The 18,754-nt window shown below is 50.5% G+C and overlaps 1 protein-coding gene across 1 annotated transcript in view; it reads left to right on the forward strand.

The window, feature by feature from the left end:
- Window positions 1–8,740: 8,740 nt before the first annotated feature.
- Window positions 8,741–18,754, forward strand: part of PRDM6 (PR/SET domain 6) — a 63,685-nt gene continuing 53,671 nt past the window's right edge. The window contains exons 1-2 of the mRNA XM_078600336.1: window positions 8,741–9,068; window positions 10,795–11,429. Of these exons, the coding sequence (XP_078456462.1) occupies window positions 9,022–9,068; window positions 10,795–11,429 (682 nt within the window). The 5' untranslated portion in view covers window positions 8,741–9,021. The remainder of the gene's footprint in view (window positions 9,069–10,794; window positions 11,430–18,754) is intronic.

Consider the following 18,754-nt stretch of genomic DNA (forward strand, 5'->3'; position numbering starts at 1 on the left):
ACTGAACCGGAATTGATAGCTTGAAAGCATTCAGCGCGGGTCCCCATATCATATGCTACTTTTGCTATTAGGATAATCCGGCACTGATTCATATATCACCCCCCGTGACGTTTGTCGGGGCTGAGTTGAGAGTGCAGTGCGCCAACCACTGCACCACCGCTCCCCCGTGTATAATAAAGAATGTTGTAAATTAACCATCGATTGCATAATGCCGCTGTCATAATGGTGTCATCACAATGAGCATTGTATTTTGATTTAAAGCTTTCGTGACTGCAGGGATTCATATTATTGGTTCTTTCGGTAAAGTCACGTACAAGGGAAACAATAAAATAATAAAAATATAAAAAATATTGTTTCCCTTCTACGTGACTTTACCGAAAGAACCAAGAATAGAAAAATGAGCATTGTTATTAACATTTCCATGTCCATGCGTTTCTTTGTTGGAACGTCTCGTATTGCATCTGTTAAATTGCAGTTTTCCCGTGATAAGGTAAAGACCTATGGCGTTATATTTGAAGTAAATACACGCATCGAATCACCTGCTCAGATAAAATCAGTTAAATGCTTTCACGCGGCGTCATTAACCTGCTCTGCCTTGTCGTAACTCAGGTGTTGCGCTGAACATAACGTCACATAAACTCGCAGAACATTTAACATCAATAGATGCAGTACATGTCACGCTACCCATAGTACGCACCTCTGATTTGCACGTTTAAGGCTACGTACGGCGCGAACGAAGTTCAACGTACATACAATACATCAAATCGCGCAATATATATTTTTGTTCCTAAATGACGGACTGCACACAAATTATCATTACCAGCAACCATGATCAATCCACTGCTAGATGAAGCCCCCCCCGCGCAGCCCCCCCCCCTTCCCTCACAAGTCTTCGCCACCCGTCACAATCCTGCATTGTGAACACTCCATCCAATAGTACCTGATGATGTCATCGCTCGGTCTCACATACATACATACATGTGTATTGACATGGTGACACCTGCTGGCCTGGGAAGGGATTCACGGGTACGGGCACATAAGTAACAACCAATCAGAGAAGGAGGTGTATCTGGGGCAAAGGTAACTGGTGGGGGGTTAGCCGAGATGCTCCGGGAACTTGCTCGAAGGTTCCACGAGAGGGCGTGGCCGGAGGCGGGGCCTAGCCACGCCTGGGGGGATATAAGGGGAAGTGGACCCGGGGCTCGGGGCTCATGGGTGGGGTCCTGGGTGCGTCACTGCTCACCGACATCTCTCTTCGTCGTCCGGCCACGCGGAAGATCTCCTGCGTGATTTCCATCGCCGTCGTCGTCACGCCGCCAGCCAGCGGCGTGGCCGAGTGAGGGCGAGGGGACCACGCCGTGGGATCGGCGGTCCGTGTAGCCAGTGGAGGTGTTATTGCCGAGAGTTGTACTCGGTGTCAGGAAGAACCAGTGTTGGCCTGTGTTGTGCCCAGTGTGAGTAATAAAGAAGAAGTACCCTCTATACGACGTGTCGTGGAAGTCGCTCTACATACATGAGATCTACATACATGAGATCTACATACATGAGATCTACATACATGAGTCCTACATACATGAGTTCTACATACATGAGTAATATATCTACATGAGTTCAACATACATGAGTTGTACATACATGAGATCTACATACATGAGTTTATTTACATGAGATCTACATACATGAGATCTACATACATGAGTTATACAAACATGAAATCTACATACATGAGTTGTACATACATGAGTTATATATACAAGAGTTCTACATGCATGATTCTACATACATGAATTATACATACATGAGATCTACATACATGAGTTGTATATACGCATAGCCTTAATACGTTCACTTTTGCCCAGAGTAATTCAGTCTCGGGCCAGCGTTAGCGAGCACCGACTCAGACTGGTTCTGCACACGAGGGGGTTGGTTTGGCCGGCACCACGCCCGGCTGCCCTTGTCTCCAGAGTGGCGATGTTGACACACACCGCGCCAGCGTGGTGAAGCATGCCCAAGCAACCTCCATGGAACAACACGGCGTGGAGGAGAGGCCTCCATCCAGCGGTGGATTGGAGAAAGAGCTGTGAATTAGTAAACAAAAACAACTCCATTCAGACGACGAGTACGAACAAGAAGTTATCACTGGACAGCATCCCCCCAGACAAAGATCACCCGTATGGCCTAAATAGACTGTTGGGGCAAGTGCTGTTAGCGAGTAGGACCAATGAAGGCCGTGGCCAGAAACTACGCGCGGTCGCCTTTGTCTCCCCAGTGGTGATGTTTACACACCGCACCAGGTACTCATTTGAAGGCTGAGTCGACCTAGGGGAGGCCCAGGACCGGCTCAGATCATCGTCACCGGTGGGTGTCGGCCATGAGCGAGAATTGAACCTGGGTCGCCGGGTTCGTAGCGCGGCGTAGCGCTAACTGCTGCGCCACCGCTCTCCTGCTGACATTTCATGTGCACATGAGTACATAAGCGAGAGGGAGAGAGGGGGGCACTAATGATTTGTTTGTAAGTCACGCGAGCGACGTTCCGTGCAAAAAAAAACAAAAATCATTATTGCCAAGAAGCGAGAATGACAGGTTGAAAAAATTACGTCCATAAATGCTTCAAGGAAACGATAACAAAAAATAATAATAATTAATAATTGTATTTTAAAAAGTGATCTCATTTAGTTGACAGCGGCAATTGATATGCTGAGCGGATGCATGCATAGCGTGCCAGCCGTGAAACACAAGCAACATCCCAAAGTGTCCACGGGAGTGAAGGTGCCGAGTTCATCCGAGAATGGAGGCTGGAGACCTCCCGCCAGGACACATCAGCAGCAGCGAGTCCGCGTGCGATCTTTACACAACGAGCAGCATCATAGCAAAACAAATTAAAGTGAAATGCACGCGCACACGCACGCGCGCGCGCGCACGGCGTCATTCAGACATGTCTCCAAAGCTCTTAATGTGTGTGCCGCTGGCTGTAGTGCGGCACGACGCGATCGCTCATTAGCAGAGGTGACAATTTGAGGAGTGAGGCAATTAAGAGCCTGGCACGAGCTGCTCAGGCTCGGAGTCTGCAGGCCCCATCCCCAATTATCAACACCCTTTGACCTCCCACGGTGGTGCCGTGGCCACCTCCCCACTTTCGCCACCACCACCACCACCACCATTAATGCACTACAAGCCACGCGGCACATGCCGCACAAAATACCAAATCATCTTTTCCCATCTCAATTCGCTTGTTTCAAAGAATAATACGATTATTTTTTGTCCTAAGTGGCCCTGTTGTATCGATCCGCTGCCCTTAGTTGGCGGCATTACATATCGACTGATCAGATTTTGTGTTATTTTAGTTCCCTTTAATCAATCTTAGGCAAAGTGATGAATTGCCTGGTCAGAAAGTTGACCCAACCAAAGCACACGGCCCGCTGCTGTAGTTTTTACCTTTTAGCGGGGTCGATATCGCCCAATTAGTGAGTCCCTTTGTGAGAGATGCAATATGCCCGCTACGCTGCTCTTATCCACTTTGTTATGAATCATACGTCGTCCACTGCGCGTTCATGTGGCGAGCAATCACTGCACGTAATACTTTGTATGGACAGCGCCAATGTGCAATGTTACGTGCCCAACTACGGTATACGGATCATATTTAAATCTCATAGTCGCCCGTGTTAGGGGAGGGGGTGGTGTTTATCAATGTATTTAATAGCTCACCGGTTAGCTGCTAAGCCTATTAAGTTAAATGTAGCGTTGCATACAAAGACAAAGATCGCCCGTATACACTTGACGGAATGTTTGGGGCAACTGCTGTTTGCGAGCACCTATGAAGGCCAGCACGGCACACAAGGGGGTAGATGGCCAACACCACGCCCGGCCGCCTTTGTCTCCCTTGCGGCAATGTTTAAACACCGCACCAGGTACTCATTTGAGGCTGAGTCGACCTAGGAGAGGCTCAGGACCGGTTCATATAATCGTCACTGGTGTTGGCCGCGACCGGAAATCAAACTCAGGTCGCCGGGTTCGTAGCGCAGCGCGCTAACGACTACACTACCGCTCCCCGAACACACACACACACGCACGCACGTGTTGTTTGGCACGATTTGTCCAACGTATTGCTCAACGCCCTGGGTGGGGGGCTTCTTCTATAACTGAAACGTCGGACGTCATGCCGGACAACACCGTGGTACAATCTAAAAAAACATAATCACAAACGTTGCATTTTACGCAGAAGGAGTAAAAAAATGTAAACTCAACAAAATGCGTTCATAACACTGTGGCCTTAAAAGGACAACACAATAGGCGACGTTTCGGGCAAATCGCCCTTCTTCATATAGCACGCATAGGATTCAAGTGGGGTGCTGTTGCGATAAAATGAGCAATAGTGCGCCGATGCTGTGTGGATCGCGAGAGATGGTGACTGCTTTGGGGAGACCTTCATATCGCGTTGGATGTGTCACGCTTGGCTGAAGACGTTGCTGCTGCTGCTTGTTGCTGACGATGATGCACGAGGGCACACGTGGTTGACGAACATTCTTTCTGGAGCTCGACGTCAATATTCGTCTCATGCCGGCGCTAAGTAAACGCGACGTGCACTTTAGGATATATAATATGAGGCGTATGAGGGCATTAATATCACCTCCGTGCAGTGCGCCTTCCCTAAGCGGCACCGTCCGTGTCGCTTAATTCCGCAGCACGCAGCCCAATGGGAGGGTTTTGGCCGTTTGCGGTCGAGTGGTTTTCAATGCGCAACCCGCCGGTCCGCTAGCGCAGGTGTGCGGCGGCTCTGGGTAGTAAGGTGTGCGCGTGTGTGGGTGTGTGTGTGTGTTTGTGCGTTTTATCATCATCATCATCAGCAGCAGCAGCAGCAGCCATGGTCAATCCACTGCGACCTCTCAGACGCCTTTCATTCACGTGTACCTTTGTATGGCACGATTTGTTGGCATCGGCTAAAGATAGCTCATATTTCGATTTAAAGCTTTCGTGACTGCAGGGATTCATCTTCTTGGTTCTTTCGGTAAAGTCACGTAGGTCTACGTGACTCTACCAAAAGAACCAAGAAGATAGCTCATATTGATTCTATTTACATATTAAGGTCCGAATATATGAAGGAGCGGTGGCGCAGTGATCCGTGCACTGAGCTGTGAACCCCGACGACCTGAGTTCAATTCCCCGTTAAGGCTGACAGACAGCAGTGGCAAGCGGTACCTGAACCGCGAGTAAAACCTCATTAACCCCTTCAGCAACGCTCACTGATCAGTGCGGTGAAGTATGGTCAAATAACCCCCACGACATCTGCATGTCTTCATTCAGCAGAGGATTGACAAACGCCTGTATACTACAATATGTACGTGTAGTTATTTAATGGAACGTGCAGCACACTCTAAAGTCAAATTGGACAATCAGTGGTCTAAGTGATTCTGGAACTTGCAAAATAAAAAAATAATAAAATAACTCGTAACATAACCGTCAATAACACTGCCTTAAAAATATAATAATAGGCGACGTTTCGTGCAATGGCCTTTCTTCACAGCACATAAGCGAGGCCAGAGCGGTGGGTGTGCATGTTCATCTTTTGAAAAAGCAATGCAGTTTGAGCTCTCGAACGCGTTTTCGAACGGTGCCGCGTGCCTGTTCGGCGCGATGGTCACGTGTTTTTGCCCAGGGACGCCTCACTGAGAGTCCCACGACCCTCTTTTCAGCAGGGTCCTGCCAAATGTTTGTAGTGGGGGGGGGGAGGGCGATGATTGTCATGTATATTCCAATTGAGTAATCTTCATCCATAATACAGGGTTTGTTTGGGTTAGATCGCATAAATATAAATGTATCGTTAAACCCGCCACCACTCGACACAGCCAATTATTAAAGTTTGTCCCTTCAATAGAACATGGCAACTTGTTAAAAACCTTATAATTGGCTGTGTCGGATGGTGGCGGGTTTAACGACCCATTTATATTTACGCGATCTAACCCAAACAAACCCTGTAATATTGATGCTATTGGTCGCGAAAGGCTGCGTGTTAAACTGAGTAATCTTCACACGTGTAAACGAAAACAACCGTTGCACCATGACGTCGGTTCACAATGGCCTCCTCTTGCGAATGACTTCACGGGAGCCGTCAAGGTTCGCTGTGAAACAGACAACGGTGTTCGCCTTGTGGCATCGTTCTCTGCTCTGACACTGGCGAGGCCGGGCCAATCAGACAATACGTATATTACTCATCAGAGAATGGTGTTGCTTGCATGCTCACCACAAGTACGTGTGGTTAATGCAGACTTGATTCCTTCCAACAAGGTTTCTATTTGGTGTTTGGACGTCTTAACACCTATTTGATTGCCAGAAAGGGTAAACCCTGTTCTTATTCTTTTTCATAACGCGTAAGTAATTGTTCGGTTAAAACACACCGCAGTGTTAATCAGGGCGGCCGGTGGATTCGAGCCGTGAACCTCTCCGACAAGCGGCGAACTCGCTACCGCTGGTGGCGTGTCACCGCCCTGAAGATGCGTGATGTCCGACGTTTCGCTCCACGTGCTTGGAGCGTCTTCAGGGATGAACGCATCGGAAATGTTGTCGGACAGCGCACGGCCCGAGCCGAGACCACACGAGCGAGCTGTACGGCACAGCCGCGACCAGCCACGCGTGAGTCCATCCTCCCTTTTCATCGACTGCCACCGAGAGGAGGAAGTGAATCGTTAAGTTCGGTGGCTTACGAACGCGGCGCGCGATTTTATAAACTGCCCGGGTTCAATGAGAATGCGCCATCGCTCGTGCCATTGCTGAGGATTTCGGTGAGAACGGAACGCAAATACAATGCAACGTGGATTCATCTCGCGTCTAAATGCAACTGCATCAACAGACGCGGTACACAGACATCACGGGGCCCGTTTCTTCTACGGGCAGTCGACCGTAAGGTAGGTAGGTGTGTGTGGGGGGGGGGGGGGTCTCTCTCTGTGAGTCTATGAGCCTTCGTGACAGTGTTTGGGTCGCAATGCAAAACAACGCGAAGTGGAATCACACAGTGTCAGTCATGGGCAGAGGAAAACGTTAAAGGTGATTTACTCCTGAACTTCAACAGGGGTAGGCAGTCAACGGCACGGACGACTGGGGCAAGGTGACGTCGTATCACGTTGGGTCGCGGGTTAACACGTGCCTGACTAATTAGTATTTAGTGACACTGACGCCATACCAACCGTATATAAGTAGGAATCTATATTCTCTGGTTCTTTCGGTAAAGTCGCGTAGATAGAAAAATAGAATAAAAGAAACACGACGTTTCGGTCGCAACACAAGCGTCCGTCTTTACCGGTCGCAATGTCGTGGTTTTTTTAATCTACGTAACTTTACCCAAAGAACCAGAGAGCACGTATGTAAGTACTGTCTGTTGAACGTCTTTCACACCGTACGTAGCCAACCGTGCTAATCGGAGTTGCGGGGGAAATGACAGCAACACGAAACACAACAAGCAGCGCACGTAGAACGCTGCAGGCTGCCACTCACTTGGTGAGAACACTTGGTGAGAACACTTGGTGAGAACGCGTGGTGAGAACGCGTGGTGAGAACGCGTGGTGAGAACACGCGTGCCCACCCCCTCACCATCCACGTGGCGGTACATCACCCCACCCATCAATCTTACAGGCACCACAAATAGAGTTGCACCAAGGTGGCTACAACACGATCCAGCCAATGTCTCCTAAACTTTACGCACGAGACTGGTCGCACTTATCACGCTACTGCTTGATGACCCCCCTCCCCTCCCCTCCACGCCTTTCGGTCATGGGGATTGTTTGACCATACTTCACCAGGCTGGTCAGTGCAGACTGGTGAAGGCGGCACTCTCCCCCAATGACAGATGTCACTTCCCACTCATCTTAGCCAACCGTGGCCAGAAGTCGAACTCAGCCCGCCCCGTTAACAGCGCAATGCGCTAACCACTGCGCCACCGCTCCCCCCCCCCCCCCACCCCCCCAATAACAAATTCTACTGTCGACTAAATCCACATGTATACCGCGTCTATATAAGCGCACTATCAAACAGGGCCCTGCCTGTATTTGGTATCATCCAGTGACTGTATGGATGGTTCTGCTCTTCCACGGACCATCGCGCGCTTCGATCGCATCATTTCAGATATTCACGGTTGCGATGTGGCCACTCCTGAAGTCGTCCACTGGCTCGCTTACACAACCTCGACATGAACACGTAAACAATGCCGACCAACGCACACCCCCCCCCCCCACCCTCTCGCTCTCTCGCTACCCTCTCGACGACAACACGAGTGCGTGCGCGAGACGCGACGGGCGAGTCCCACAGCGTGGCCGCGTGGCCGCTGCTGTGGATGCAGCCCCGTGGAGCGGCGCTGCACGGGGCTGCTGCTCTCACGGCTCGGGCTGGCTGGCAGCGAGCGAGTGCCGGGTTCTGTGCGAGATGTAGACGAGGAGAGACGCGCTCAGGGGCTACACATCCCTCCACCCCCCCCCCACCCTGAATTGCCCTGCTGGCGTACCCCCACCACCAGCACAACGTGTTCAAGACGGCGGAACACAACAGCAGCAGGGAAAAAGGGAGAGGTTTTTTTTTTTAAAGATCAGAGAGGCGGGGGCACTCGGGAGGGAGGCGGGGGTTCGATTCGCGAGAGACGGGGGAGGGCCCGGAGCTGCTGCTGCTGGTGGTGGTGGTCGTGGCGGTGGTGGTGGGGAGGGTTCGGAGTGGAGAGGAGATGAGTTAGCGGAGTGCGTTCTGCGCGAGTGGAGCTGGAGAGAGCGCCAGGCGTCTCGCGAAGCGCGCGTGCCCACCAGATTCGGCCCGCCGCTCGCCTCGCCCGTGGCTCATCCACCTCACGCCCCATTATCCACAGCCGAGGTGCCACTGCTCAATTGTTCCACTGATTCTTGCTTTGAAAAAACTCCGCACGGTGTGGCCTCGTGTTTGTTTCGTACGGAAGGCACCGACACCGCAGCCGCGACCTCTCCGGTCATGCGGCCACCCCTGGCTCGACTTGCCCTGCTCGATCCGTGAAGTGCGCCGGAGGGTTCTGAGATGTCTTGCGCGACCAACATGGCACAGAGAGGCTGCATGGAGCTGAGGTATGTGTTGCGAGAGCGCGGGTGAAAGTCAAAGTCGCTCAATGCGGTCGCGCGCGACGGTTCTGACTGGCGGGTTTTAACGGCGCCGCGAGATCTTTGGGGACGCTTTGGAAATTTACGCATTTTTATGTAAACTCGCATATCGCAAGCAATTGGTACAGTCGAGTGTAACAGATCGATTGTGTATGTTATGTTGTGAAGACGGTCCGTTTGTTACAGAGGAATCTGTGGTAAAGTTGAGAAAACCCCGTTTGGGTGACCCGTGCTTGTGGGGGCTCTGTGCGCTTTGCGAGGGGCATGCACCGTCTGCGAGGCTGGATGGCGAGCGTCAAAACCAGCGCAGTGTTTGAAGCTCGGGCGAAACTTTCCTCCTCGTGGTAAAATCGTCACGTGGGTTTTTTTTTCATGCGCGTAAAATTGTCGCGAATTCGCAATAAGTTGCAGTTTGGTTCTCTTTTGCTGACGCGTAATTTTGTTTTGGGATTTACGGGCACCTCCGACTGAGTCGTAATGTAGTCTGATGACCAATAATCTCGGAAATGTTTTTTTTTTTATAAAACATAAATTATATATACACAGCTACGAATGCGTACCCGTGTGTGTGTGTTTGCATGAATACGGTTGTCGTGCGTAATGTGTACTGTTCATGAACAAGCGTGCTGCACTTTATACATAGAGCAAAGCGATTCACTTCATACGGATGCACGGACTCACTTTAAGAGTACATTTGAGGACTCACAACACACTGCACGTGTTCAGCTGGTGTCGTGTCCGAACTCATGCCTAACAGATGATAAGTGCACAATTTATATCCGAGTAAATTGTCCCTTCTCGTCTCCTCCACCATCCTCCTCGCCAATTTCCTAAAAACCATACTCTATTAATGAACGTAGATGTTGTCACAAGATTCGCCTGATGCACACCATAGCTAAAGTCTCGTTCAACAAAATATCAGCCACGTGCGTGTTTGTCGTTGTCTTTTGCGACGGTTATCTGAACTGGTCTTGAGCCTCCCCTAGGTCGACTCAGCCTCAAATTAGTACCTGGTGCGATATGTAAACATCGTCACTGTTGGAGACAAAGGCGACCGGGCGTGGTATTGGCCACCCACCCCCTCGTGTGCCGTGCCGGCCTTCATATATGCTCGCTAACAACACTTGCCCCAATAGTCTGTTAAGGTCATGGGGGGGGGGCTTGTGGGGATTAGTGGCCCCACGGTTGATGTTTTATGCCCCGAACTCCGGCGGTTGAAGTTCGATATCCAGCTCCGGCCAACATCAGCGCCGTCTGGGAATCACAACTTACTTCGAAAATCACAACTTACTTCGAGCATGATTTTTTCTTCACGTCCATTCGGTCCAAAAATGAATACCCCGTGCGGTGTACTCATATCAGCACCGGAGAGACAAAGGCGGCCAGGGGTGGTGCTGGCCACACCAGTCCCTCGTGCACCGTGCCGTACTCAATGGGTGCTCGCTAACAACACTTGCCCCGACAGTGTTTAATGCAGATCTGTGCGTGCGTAATCACACACGCGTACTAAGATTGTCCGCACATGTGTACTTGCCTGCGTGTGCTCTTGTTCCCACTTTTGCGACGCGTGCGAGTGTACAATGTCACGTGTACGCGCAGACACACGCGTACTCTCGTCCAAACTTGTTTGCTCTGTGTAAATGAGTGAACGCGTGTACTCTAACCCGCCACCGCACTCGTTCTGTGCCGGCAGCGCCATCCGCCAGGAGATCTGGCCCTTCCCGGCTGCCGACGGGTCCCTGCAAGGCGCGCAGGATATCATGAAGCCCACGGCCAGCTACCCCTCGGCCTTCCTCAAGGTGGACGCTGCCTACGTACGTCACTGGCAGCAGCAGCTCCTTCCACACGGCCTCCCGGCGGCGCAGGACCCGGGACCACCCCGCGCCTCTCTCGACCTGCACCTCCCAGACTTATCCGAGCCCGGCCCTCTGGCCATGGGCGGCAGCGAGGCCACGCAGGAGGCAAAGGTGGCAGCAGCAGCAGCGGCAGCGGCGGCCGCAGCTGCGGCAGCAGGGCCCACTCTGCTGCAGCTCCAGTTGCAAGCTTGCAAGCCGACCCTGCAGTCGTGCATGCCCGGCTCCGCCGCAGCAGCAGCCGTCGTGCCGATGCGTGGCGGCCAGCAGGTGCTGTTTGACATGGCCGGGTCGGGGCCAGCGTGCGCCGGCCACAATGAGGGCCCACCGAGCGTGCGGACTGCGGGGCCCTTCGAGAGGGCCTTCGTGCAGGCCAGCAGCCCGTTCACGGCGGAGGAGCTAGACTACTACCTGTACGGGCAGCAGCGCATGGAGATCATCCCCGTGAATAACCACGGCGACGACACCAGCAACCGTGAGAGAGCAGAGGCTGAGAGCGCGGAGCGATGCACGGCGCGCCTGTCTGTGTCGTCTGCTGCGTCTGTGTGCGTGACGGGGAGCGGTGGCGCAGCGGTTAGCGAGCCGCGCTTAGAAACCCGGCGACCCGAGTTCGATTCCCAGCTCAGGGCCAACACCGTTGACGATTATCTGAACCGGTCGTGGGTCTTCCCTAGGTCGACTCAGCCTCAAATGAGTACTCGGTGTGGTGTGTAGACATCAGCACTGGGGAGACAAAGGCGGCCAGGCGTGGTACTGGCCAACCACCCCGCCCGTGTTCCGTGTCGGTTCAATAGGTGCTGGCTAAGAGCACTCGCTCCAAAAGTTTGTTGAAGGTTATTTATAGTCAATATTTGCACCTGGTGAGAGGTGTAAACATCATCACTGGGGATACAAAGGCGGCCGGGCGTGGTTCTGGTCACACCAACCCTTACCGCACTCGTCCCAACAGTCGATATCACAACAGGAGGAACTTTGTCACTGATGGGGAGTGCAGTGGTTAGCGCACTACGCTCCTCACCCCGCGGGTCCGATTCCCAGCAACGGGTAACATCAGTGGGCGAGTGACATCTGAACCTGTCCTAGATATTCCCCTAGGTCGACTCGACCATAAAACCAGTACCCAGTGCTGTGTGTAAACAGCTGCGCCGCTAATCGCACCACTCCCACGTATACCGCTCCGGCCGTCACAGACGCTCACTTGCTAACGACATTTGCCCCAGCGGTCTATGTCGGCTGTAACAACAGGGGGAATCTTGGTATGCACGCATGTGAATGTATATACTTTATGCGTTTTTGGTGTGTACATGTGTATTATGTATGTGCAGTATATATGTGTGTCTGTGCGCGCGTATGGATGTGTTTATGTATGCAAGTGTTTGAATGTGTGGGTAGGGGGAGCGGTAGTGCAGTAGTTTGTTTTGCGCTACGAAACCCCGGCGACAAGAGTTCGATTCCCACTCACAGCCAACACGGGTTACGATGATCTGAACCCAATGCTGGGCCTCCCCTACATTGATTCACCCACACCCTCGCGCGTGGTGCCGGCCTTAATAGGTGCTCGCTAACAGCACTCGCCCCAACAGTCTGTTGCGTAACAGACCTTGTTTGCGTGGGCACGCAACGTCAACGTGGTGGTGGTGGTGGTGAACGGTGGCTCTGTGGGTCCCAGCACTGCACGACGCACGCGGACGCTTGAGTTCGATTCATGGCCACGATTTTTTTTATGAGTGACACGCGCAATCAGAACTTGTCCAGCCAACATCGGTGATGAGTATCAGAAATGGTCCTGGGACTCCTCTAGGTCAACTCAGGCTTAAATGAGTGCGTCACTTAATTCGGTGTGGGACGCGGGTGCTTACCACACTACCCCCTCGTGTAACATGACGGCCTTCATAGGTGCTCGCTAACAGCACTTGCCCCCAAAGTCTGTTAAGGCTATACAGGGGATATTTGTCTTTGTATGCGTGTGTGGGGGGGGTGTTTCTGGACGTGGGGAGCGGTGGCCCAGTGGTTAGCGCATTGCTCTACAAATCCGGCGACTCAGCGTCGATTTCCGCTTACGGACAACACCAGTGACGATTATGTGAACCGCTTCTGGGCCTTCTCTAGGTCTACTCAGCCTCAAATGAGTACCTGGTGTGATGTGTAAACTTCGCCTCTCGGGAGACAAAGGCGGCCGGGCGTGGTGCTGGCCACCCACCACCTCCCGTGCCGTGTCGACCTTCATAGATTCTCAATAACAGCATTTGCCCAAAAAGTCTGCTAAGGTTATAGGGGGATCTTTGCCTTGTGTGTCTGGACAGCTAACTGTGTGTACACAGTGTGCGTAATGCGGCTCGCAATGAGAAGGTTTGAGAGTTCAAGTCCCAATCCCGGTCTCGGCTCCACTTGGTCCTTCAAATAACTCACAACAATTCCGTGCCACTTTGCAAAGTCAACGCCGGTTGCCCTATGGATTGTCGCGTGGAATTTCCACGCGACTATTCGAGACGATCTCCAACAGATGATAACCGCGCTGCGCTTGCTTAACTCGAGTTGTAACTTTCGCTTTGTGGTATGTACGTGTACATATATATGCATTTCATTACGTGAATGAAAGACAATTATTTTTTCGGGGAGTGCTAGCGTCCTGTTTTAGCGCACTGCGCCACAGCATCAGAATCTCTATTTAAACTGGGGCAATTAACGCCATCTACGTTAATGGAGCATATTAAAATTAAGATTGTGATCTCAGTGTGTGTCTGCACACGTGGTCCACGCGTGTGCGTGTTCACGTGGTCCACGCGTGTGCGTGTTCACGTGGTGCACGCGTGTGTGTGTTCACGTGTTCCACGCGTGTGTCTGTTCACGTGGTCCACGCGTGTGCGTGTTCACGTGTTCCACGCGTGTGCGTGTTCACGTGTTCCACGCGTGTGCGTGTTCACGTGGTCCACGCGTGTGTCTGTACACGTGGTCCACGCGTGCGCGTGTTCACGTGTTCCACGCGTGTGCGTGTTCACGTGGTGCACGCGTGTGCGTGTTCACGTGGTGCACGTGTGTGCGTGTTCACGCGGTGCACGTGTGTGCGTGTTCACGTGGTGCACGCGTGTGCGTGTTCACGTGGTGCACGTGTGTGCGTGTTCACGTGGTCACGTGTGTGCGTGTACACGTGTTCCACACGTGTGCGTGTTCACGTGGTCCACGCGTGTGCGTGTTCACGTGGTGCACGTGACGCAGACGGCGTTAATTTCTTAGCGCGTCACGTGGGACGTGTTTAACAATCATCGGGCGCGTACAGCGCAGAGCGAGTTCATTTGTATTTGAATGGGGGGGGGGGGATTGGTACACGCGGAGAGACGTAGCGTGGGGGTGGGGGCGTTGAAAAGACTTACCTCCTTCTGATCTAGAGTGGAGTGATTGTTTTATGTTGGATGTTAATATAACGTCAACTGTGAAACCGGAGTACATGTGCATTTATTGTTATTGTTAATCCAGATTTAGTCATCACCTTCATAATTTATGTTTCATACTTCGCCTTCGATGCAACAGTACATCTGGACGCACCAGAGCAACGGGGCCTTTGGGATAATAACATTAATAACTATGAATAATACTAATTATTAATCATACTTAATCATGCCTATTATTCATGCAGATAAGGAAGCATTCGCTGACCAAATGCTGTGCTCAAAAACAGAGTACGGACAATATTTACACGGAAAATGGTAATAAACTAAATTGAAAAGTTGAAATGTGCTTCACACGACTCTGCTATACGCGTCGTGTTCGTTACATTTGACACGATCGTTTCTGTAAATTGGAAAATTGGCATTAAAAGGTTAGTCTTAAATAAATAAAAGCTTTCACCGCTTGTATTCATATACCGCGTTAACATCCGAGCTTAATTATAGAGCCGGAATTGTCCCCAACGGCTGTTGCGGGGAATTATTTCAACACTCCACACCCCTGCATCTCGTCTTAATTTGTCGTATACTTGATATAAATATGTTCTTAGTATTAGTAAAATATATGGTGCGATAAATAAAGAATTGTCACGGATTTGCGTACTTTGTAGTTGTAGTGGTCGTGCCTTACGTCGATAATATCTTATTTCAAGCGCAGCCTTAGCAGCGTTCCGGAAAATATCGAGTGAAATAAATGTTAAGCCCCTGGTTGGCACGAATCCTTACCGCATTCCTGTGCCTAGAAACAGAACCGTCACTCGACTGGGGTCGTTTTAAATTGACGTGAATATCGCGCATCAACCCAATTCCCAATTGAACTCTCACGGTAACTTGGGGCGGTACACGGCATCCGTCGCTTTGGCGTGTGCAGTCTGGCCCCCAAAAATAAATGTACATGCACATATATTTCCATATTTGTCCGTCAGAAAGGAATGAACAATAATTTAAGGAATTGTGATTGACAGATGATACATTTTATTTATTTCGACAGGAAGGGCCCAATGAGCTACCAGGCTCAATTTCATGGGTATCCGGTGGCGGTACAGATGTGGTACAGTGCAGGTCTTAATTAACAATGAATACGTAAATTTCCACACATTCCGGAATGATTGTTTAAAAGTATTTTGTCGGAATTTTGCGCATGTGTATAAGCGTTACAACTCGCCTCTAATTTTGTTCAAATTTAAGTATATATTTATTTTTTACCCGTAAAGAATTTGCGTAATGCATAGGTTACATTTTTAATTTCGGAACAGATAAAGAGAGAGGGAAAACAATCCGACACGTTTGTTTTTATACATTAAGTATAAAGCAGAATGGTTTAATAGTGAGTTTAATTCATGCGATCGGGTGGAGTAATGTCGTTCCCTTCAACACACACACGCGCGCTGCAGTACAAAATGTACATCGACAATTAATTTACCCTAATTTAAGTGAACAAATTATCTGGTGATACGATGGAATTTGGTGCGCTGGCACCGTTAACTAAACAGAACTCAACAACAACGTCAACTTTTAAAGTAAATATACAAAAAAAATTCGGCAAAGTTTACGTGCGATTAAGACGGGCAAATGCCCGAAATGTCGCTAATTTAAATGACAACAATAATGACATTTTAAATATATACACGGTTAAACTAAAGGTTCTAAACAAGTAGCGCATTATTAACAGTTGTGAATAATTCCATATACACGGAAAACATGCCTCGTACAATGCGCACACACCGCACGTGTACGGTTTATGAATGAACAAAACTTACTAGCAAGATGTTATACTGTTTACCGTCAGCCTACATATATGTGTGTTCTCCAAATGAGTTTCTTGTTGTGTCTAATTACATTTATGGGCTGTGTTGTGTAAGCCGCAAACTCTTTACCGCTCTAAATTCCCGTTGTTGGCGTCATCTTACGGCAGTCAAAGCTCAGGATATTCACCTGATGATTTTTTTTTTTGTAATATGCAGGGAATCAAATTACAACGCAAACTTATTATTTTTTTGCGGCGGTGGGGGTTGACTTTCCAAGATTATAATAGCTTCCCGCGGACATTAATCATCTTCTAATGAGGCCGGTCTGCAAGACTAACGGCTCTGTCGTTCAACAGACAAGTTAAGTGTAGTTTCTTTTTTACAATTATAATTAGCGGAAAAGTGGGGCGGGGGGGGTGGGCGAAAGATGTTAGCTGCTGCGTAAAGTACGAACAACCGCTTATGACAGCGCCAAGTCAAGCGCGGGCCCATAGCGATTCAATCTGCAGCAGGGCACGGAGCACTGAACCTAATACGAGTGGCGCGCATGTCAATTCTTAACGTCTGCTTATCGAGCGTTGCTTTTTGTTACGTGAATGCGCACATATATATACACAGTGTATATGTGGTGAAGCGGTAAGGTTAAAAGTAAGCGCGCTGCGCTACGAACCAGGTGACCCGAGTGCGATTCCCGCTCACGGACAACACCGGTGACGATTATCTTCACCGGTCGTGGGCATCCCCTAGGTCGACTCAGCCTCAAATGAGTACCTGGTGCGGTGTGTAAAATCATCGCCACTGGGGAGACAAAGGCGGTCGGGCGTAGTGTTGGCCACCCACTCCCTCGTGTGCCGTGCCGGCCTTCACAGGTGCTCGCTAACAACACTTGCCCCAACAGTCTGTTAAGGCTACACGGGGGATCTTTGTCAAACGGTATGTACGCTTTCTCCAAAGATCCCCCGTATAGCCTTTAACATAATGTTGGGGCAAGTGCTGTTAGCGAGCCCCTATGAAGGCCGGCATGGCGCACGAGTGGGTGGGTGGCCAGCACCACGCCCGACCGCCTTTGTCTCCCCAGTGGTGATGTCTTACGCATTGCACCAAGTGTCCACTTGAGGCTGAGTAGACCTCGGAGAGGTTCACGACGAGTTCAAATATTCGTCACTGTTGTTGGACGTGAGCGGGATTCAAACTCGCGTCACCGGGTTCGTAGGCCAGTGCAGCGCTAACCACTGCGCCACCGCTCCCCCATATATCCGCCACCACCGTTTTCAACTTTACGCGCTGCCTGCCACAGGCACACTGTTCTTGAGTGATCATAGAGTTTATTTAAAACATTCCTTTCATACAACATAGATCTGTGCAATGCCGACACTGATACGGACAGCATAGACCTCTGTACTGCATACATCATACAACCATATTATACAGGATAGAGCTATATACAGCAATAAATACAACATAAACATATTTAAAACTATACATCATAGGCACGCATCATCTCATATAGACCCATATACATTAGACCCGTACACGAATAAAGCAATGCTGTACTTTGTAACAGGATAACGCGTATTCATTACGCGTGTCTCTCTTAGGCCACGTGGCACGGAGACAAATCCCATCACTTACGGTCCAATCATTCTGGAGGCTCCCCGATATTTTGTCGTCGTATTTTGTAAGCGGCCGTTGACATCTATTAGCAAATTCTTACGAACCAGTAACGTCACAAATTCCCCCCCCCCTGACCCCCCCCTCCTGCACTCGGCTAAGAGTCTCGTTCGGCCGCCCACTGCACGCGCGGTCACGGCGTCGCAGAGGCTGAATGTTTATTTAAAGTGATAAAATGGTCTATCAGCACTAATCTCCATCGATAGCTGCCAGCCGAAATGATCGATGAAGGGAACACGGCTCAATTAATTGCGGGCAGTTTTCTGAGCGCGCTCGCCGCTTCGACTGCGCCAGGGGTCGGATCGATGCGTCGAGAGCGGCGATCCATCAAGAGGGGGGGGGGCGGCGTCGTCTCGCCGTTCGGCTCCGTGAATGCCGCGTCCCGCCAGCAGTTTTCCTGGGCAAAACGCAAGCTGTCTTGCCTTAACTCGATCCTGCCCCGGGAAAGAAAATCGATCGTTTTCACCATTAAAGAGGGAGAGAAATAAAATACACAACAAGTGTATATATATATGAGCGTCTTCCAAACAAATAAATAAGCCGCTGCTAAGGCTACGGAACGCATCGTACCCGCTACGAGCATCGTGATCGCACGTGCGTCTCATCTGCCAGCGCGTTCGCGTGTGTGAGTACGCATCGCAGCTATTCTCAATGCCACAGTGGATCAAGCACCAATAACGTCACAAAATACCCCTACTCCCCCGCAGGTTATGCCGATCAAGGGGGAGCTGTTGACCATACTTCACCACGCTGGTCAATGGGGGGGTTGATGGAGGCGGAAACGCAGTAACGGTTCTGATGATATCACTCGCCGCTGATTGTAATTGTAGACGCGGCTGGAAATCGAACTCGGGTGGTCGAGTTCATAGTAGTTTTTTTTTTCTTGCTGTGGTTGTCCCACCTGATGACGATTGCTTGTGTTGCGATCGAAACGTCGT

This window comes from Lampetra planeri, chromosome 13, assembly GCF_965212315.1.
Source record: "Lampetra planeri chromosome 13, kcLamPlan1.2.h2, whole genome shotgun sequence".
In the NCBI taxonomy this organism is placed as follows: Eukaryota; Metazoa; Chordata; class Hyperoartia; order Petromyzontiformes; family Petromyzontidae; genus Lampetra; species Lampetra planeri.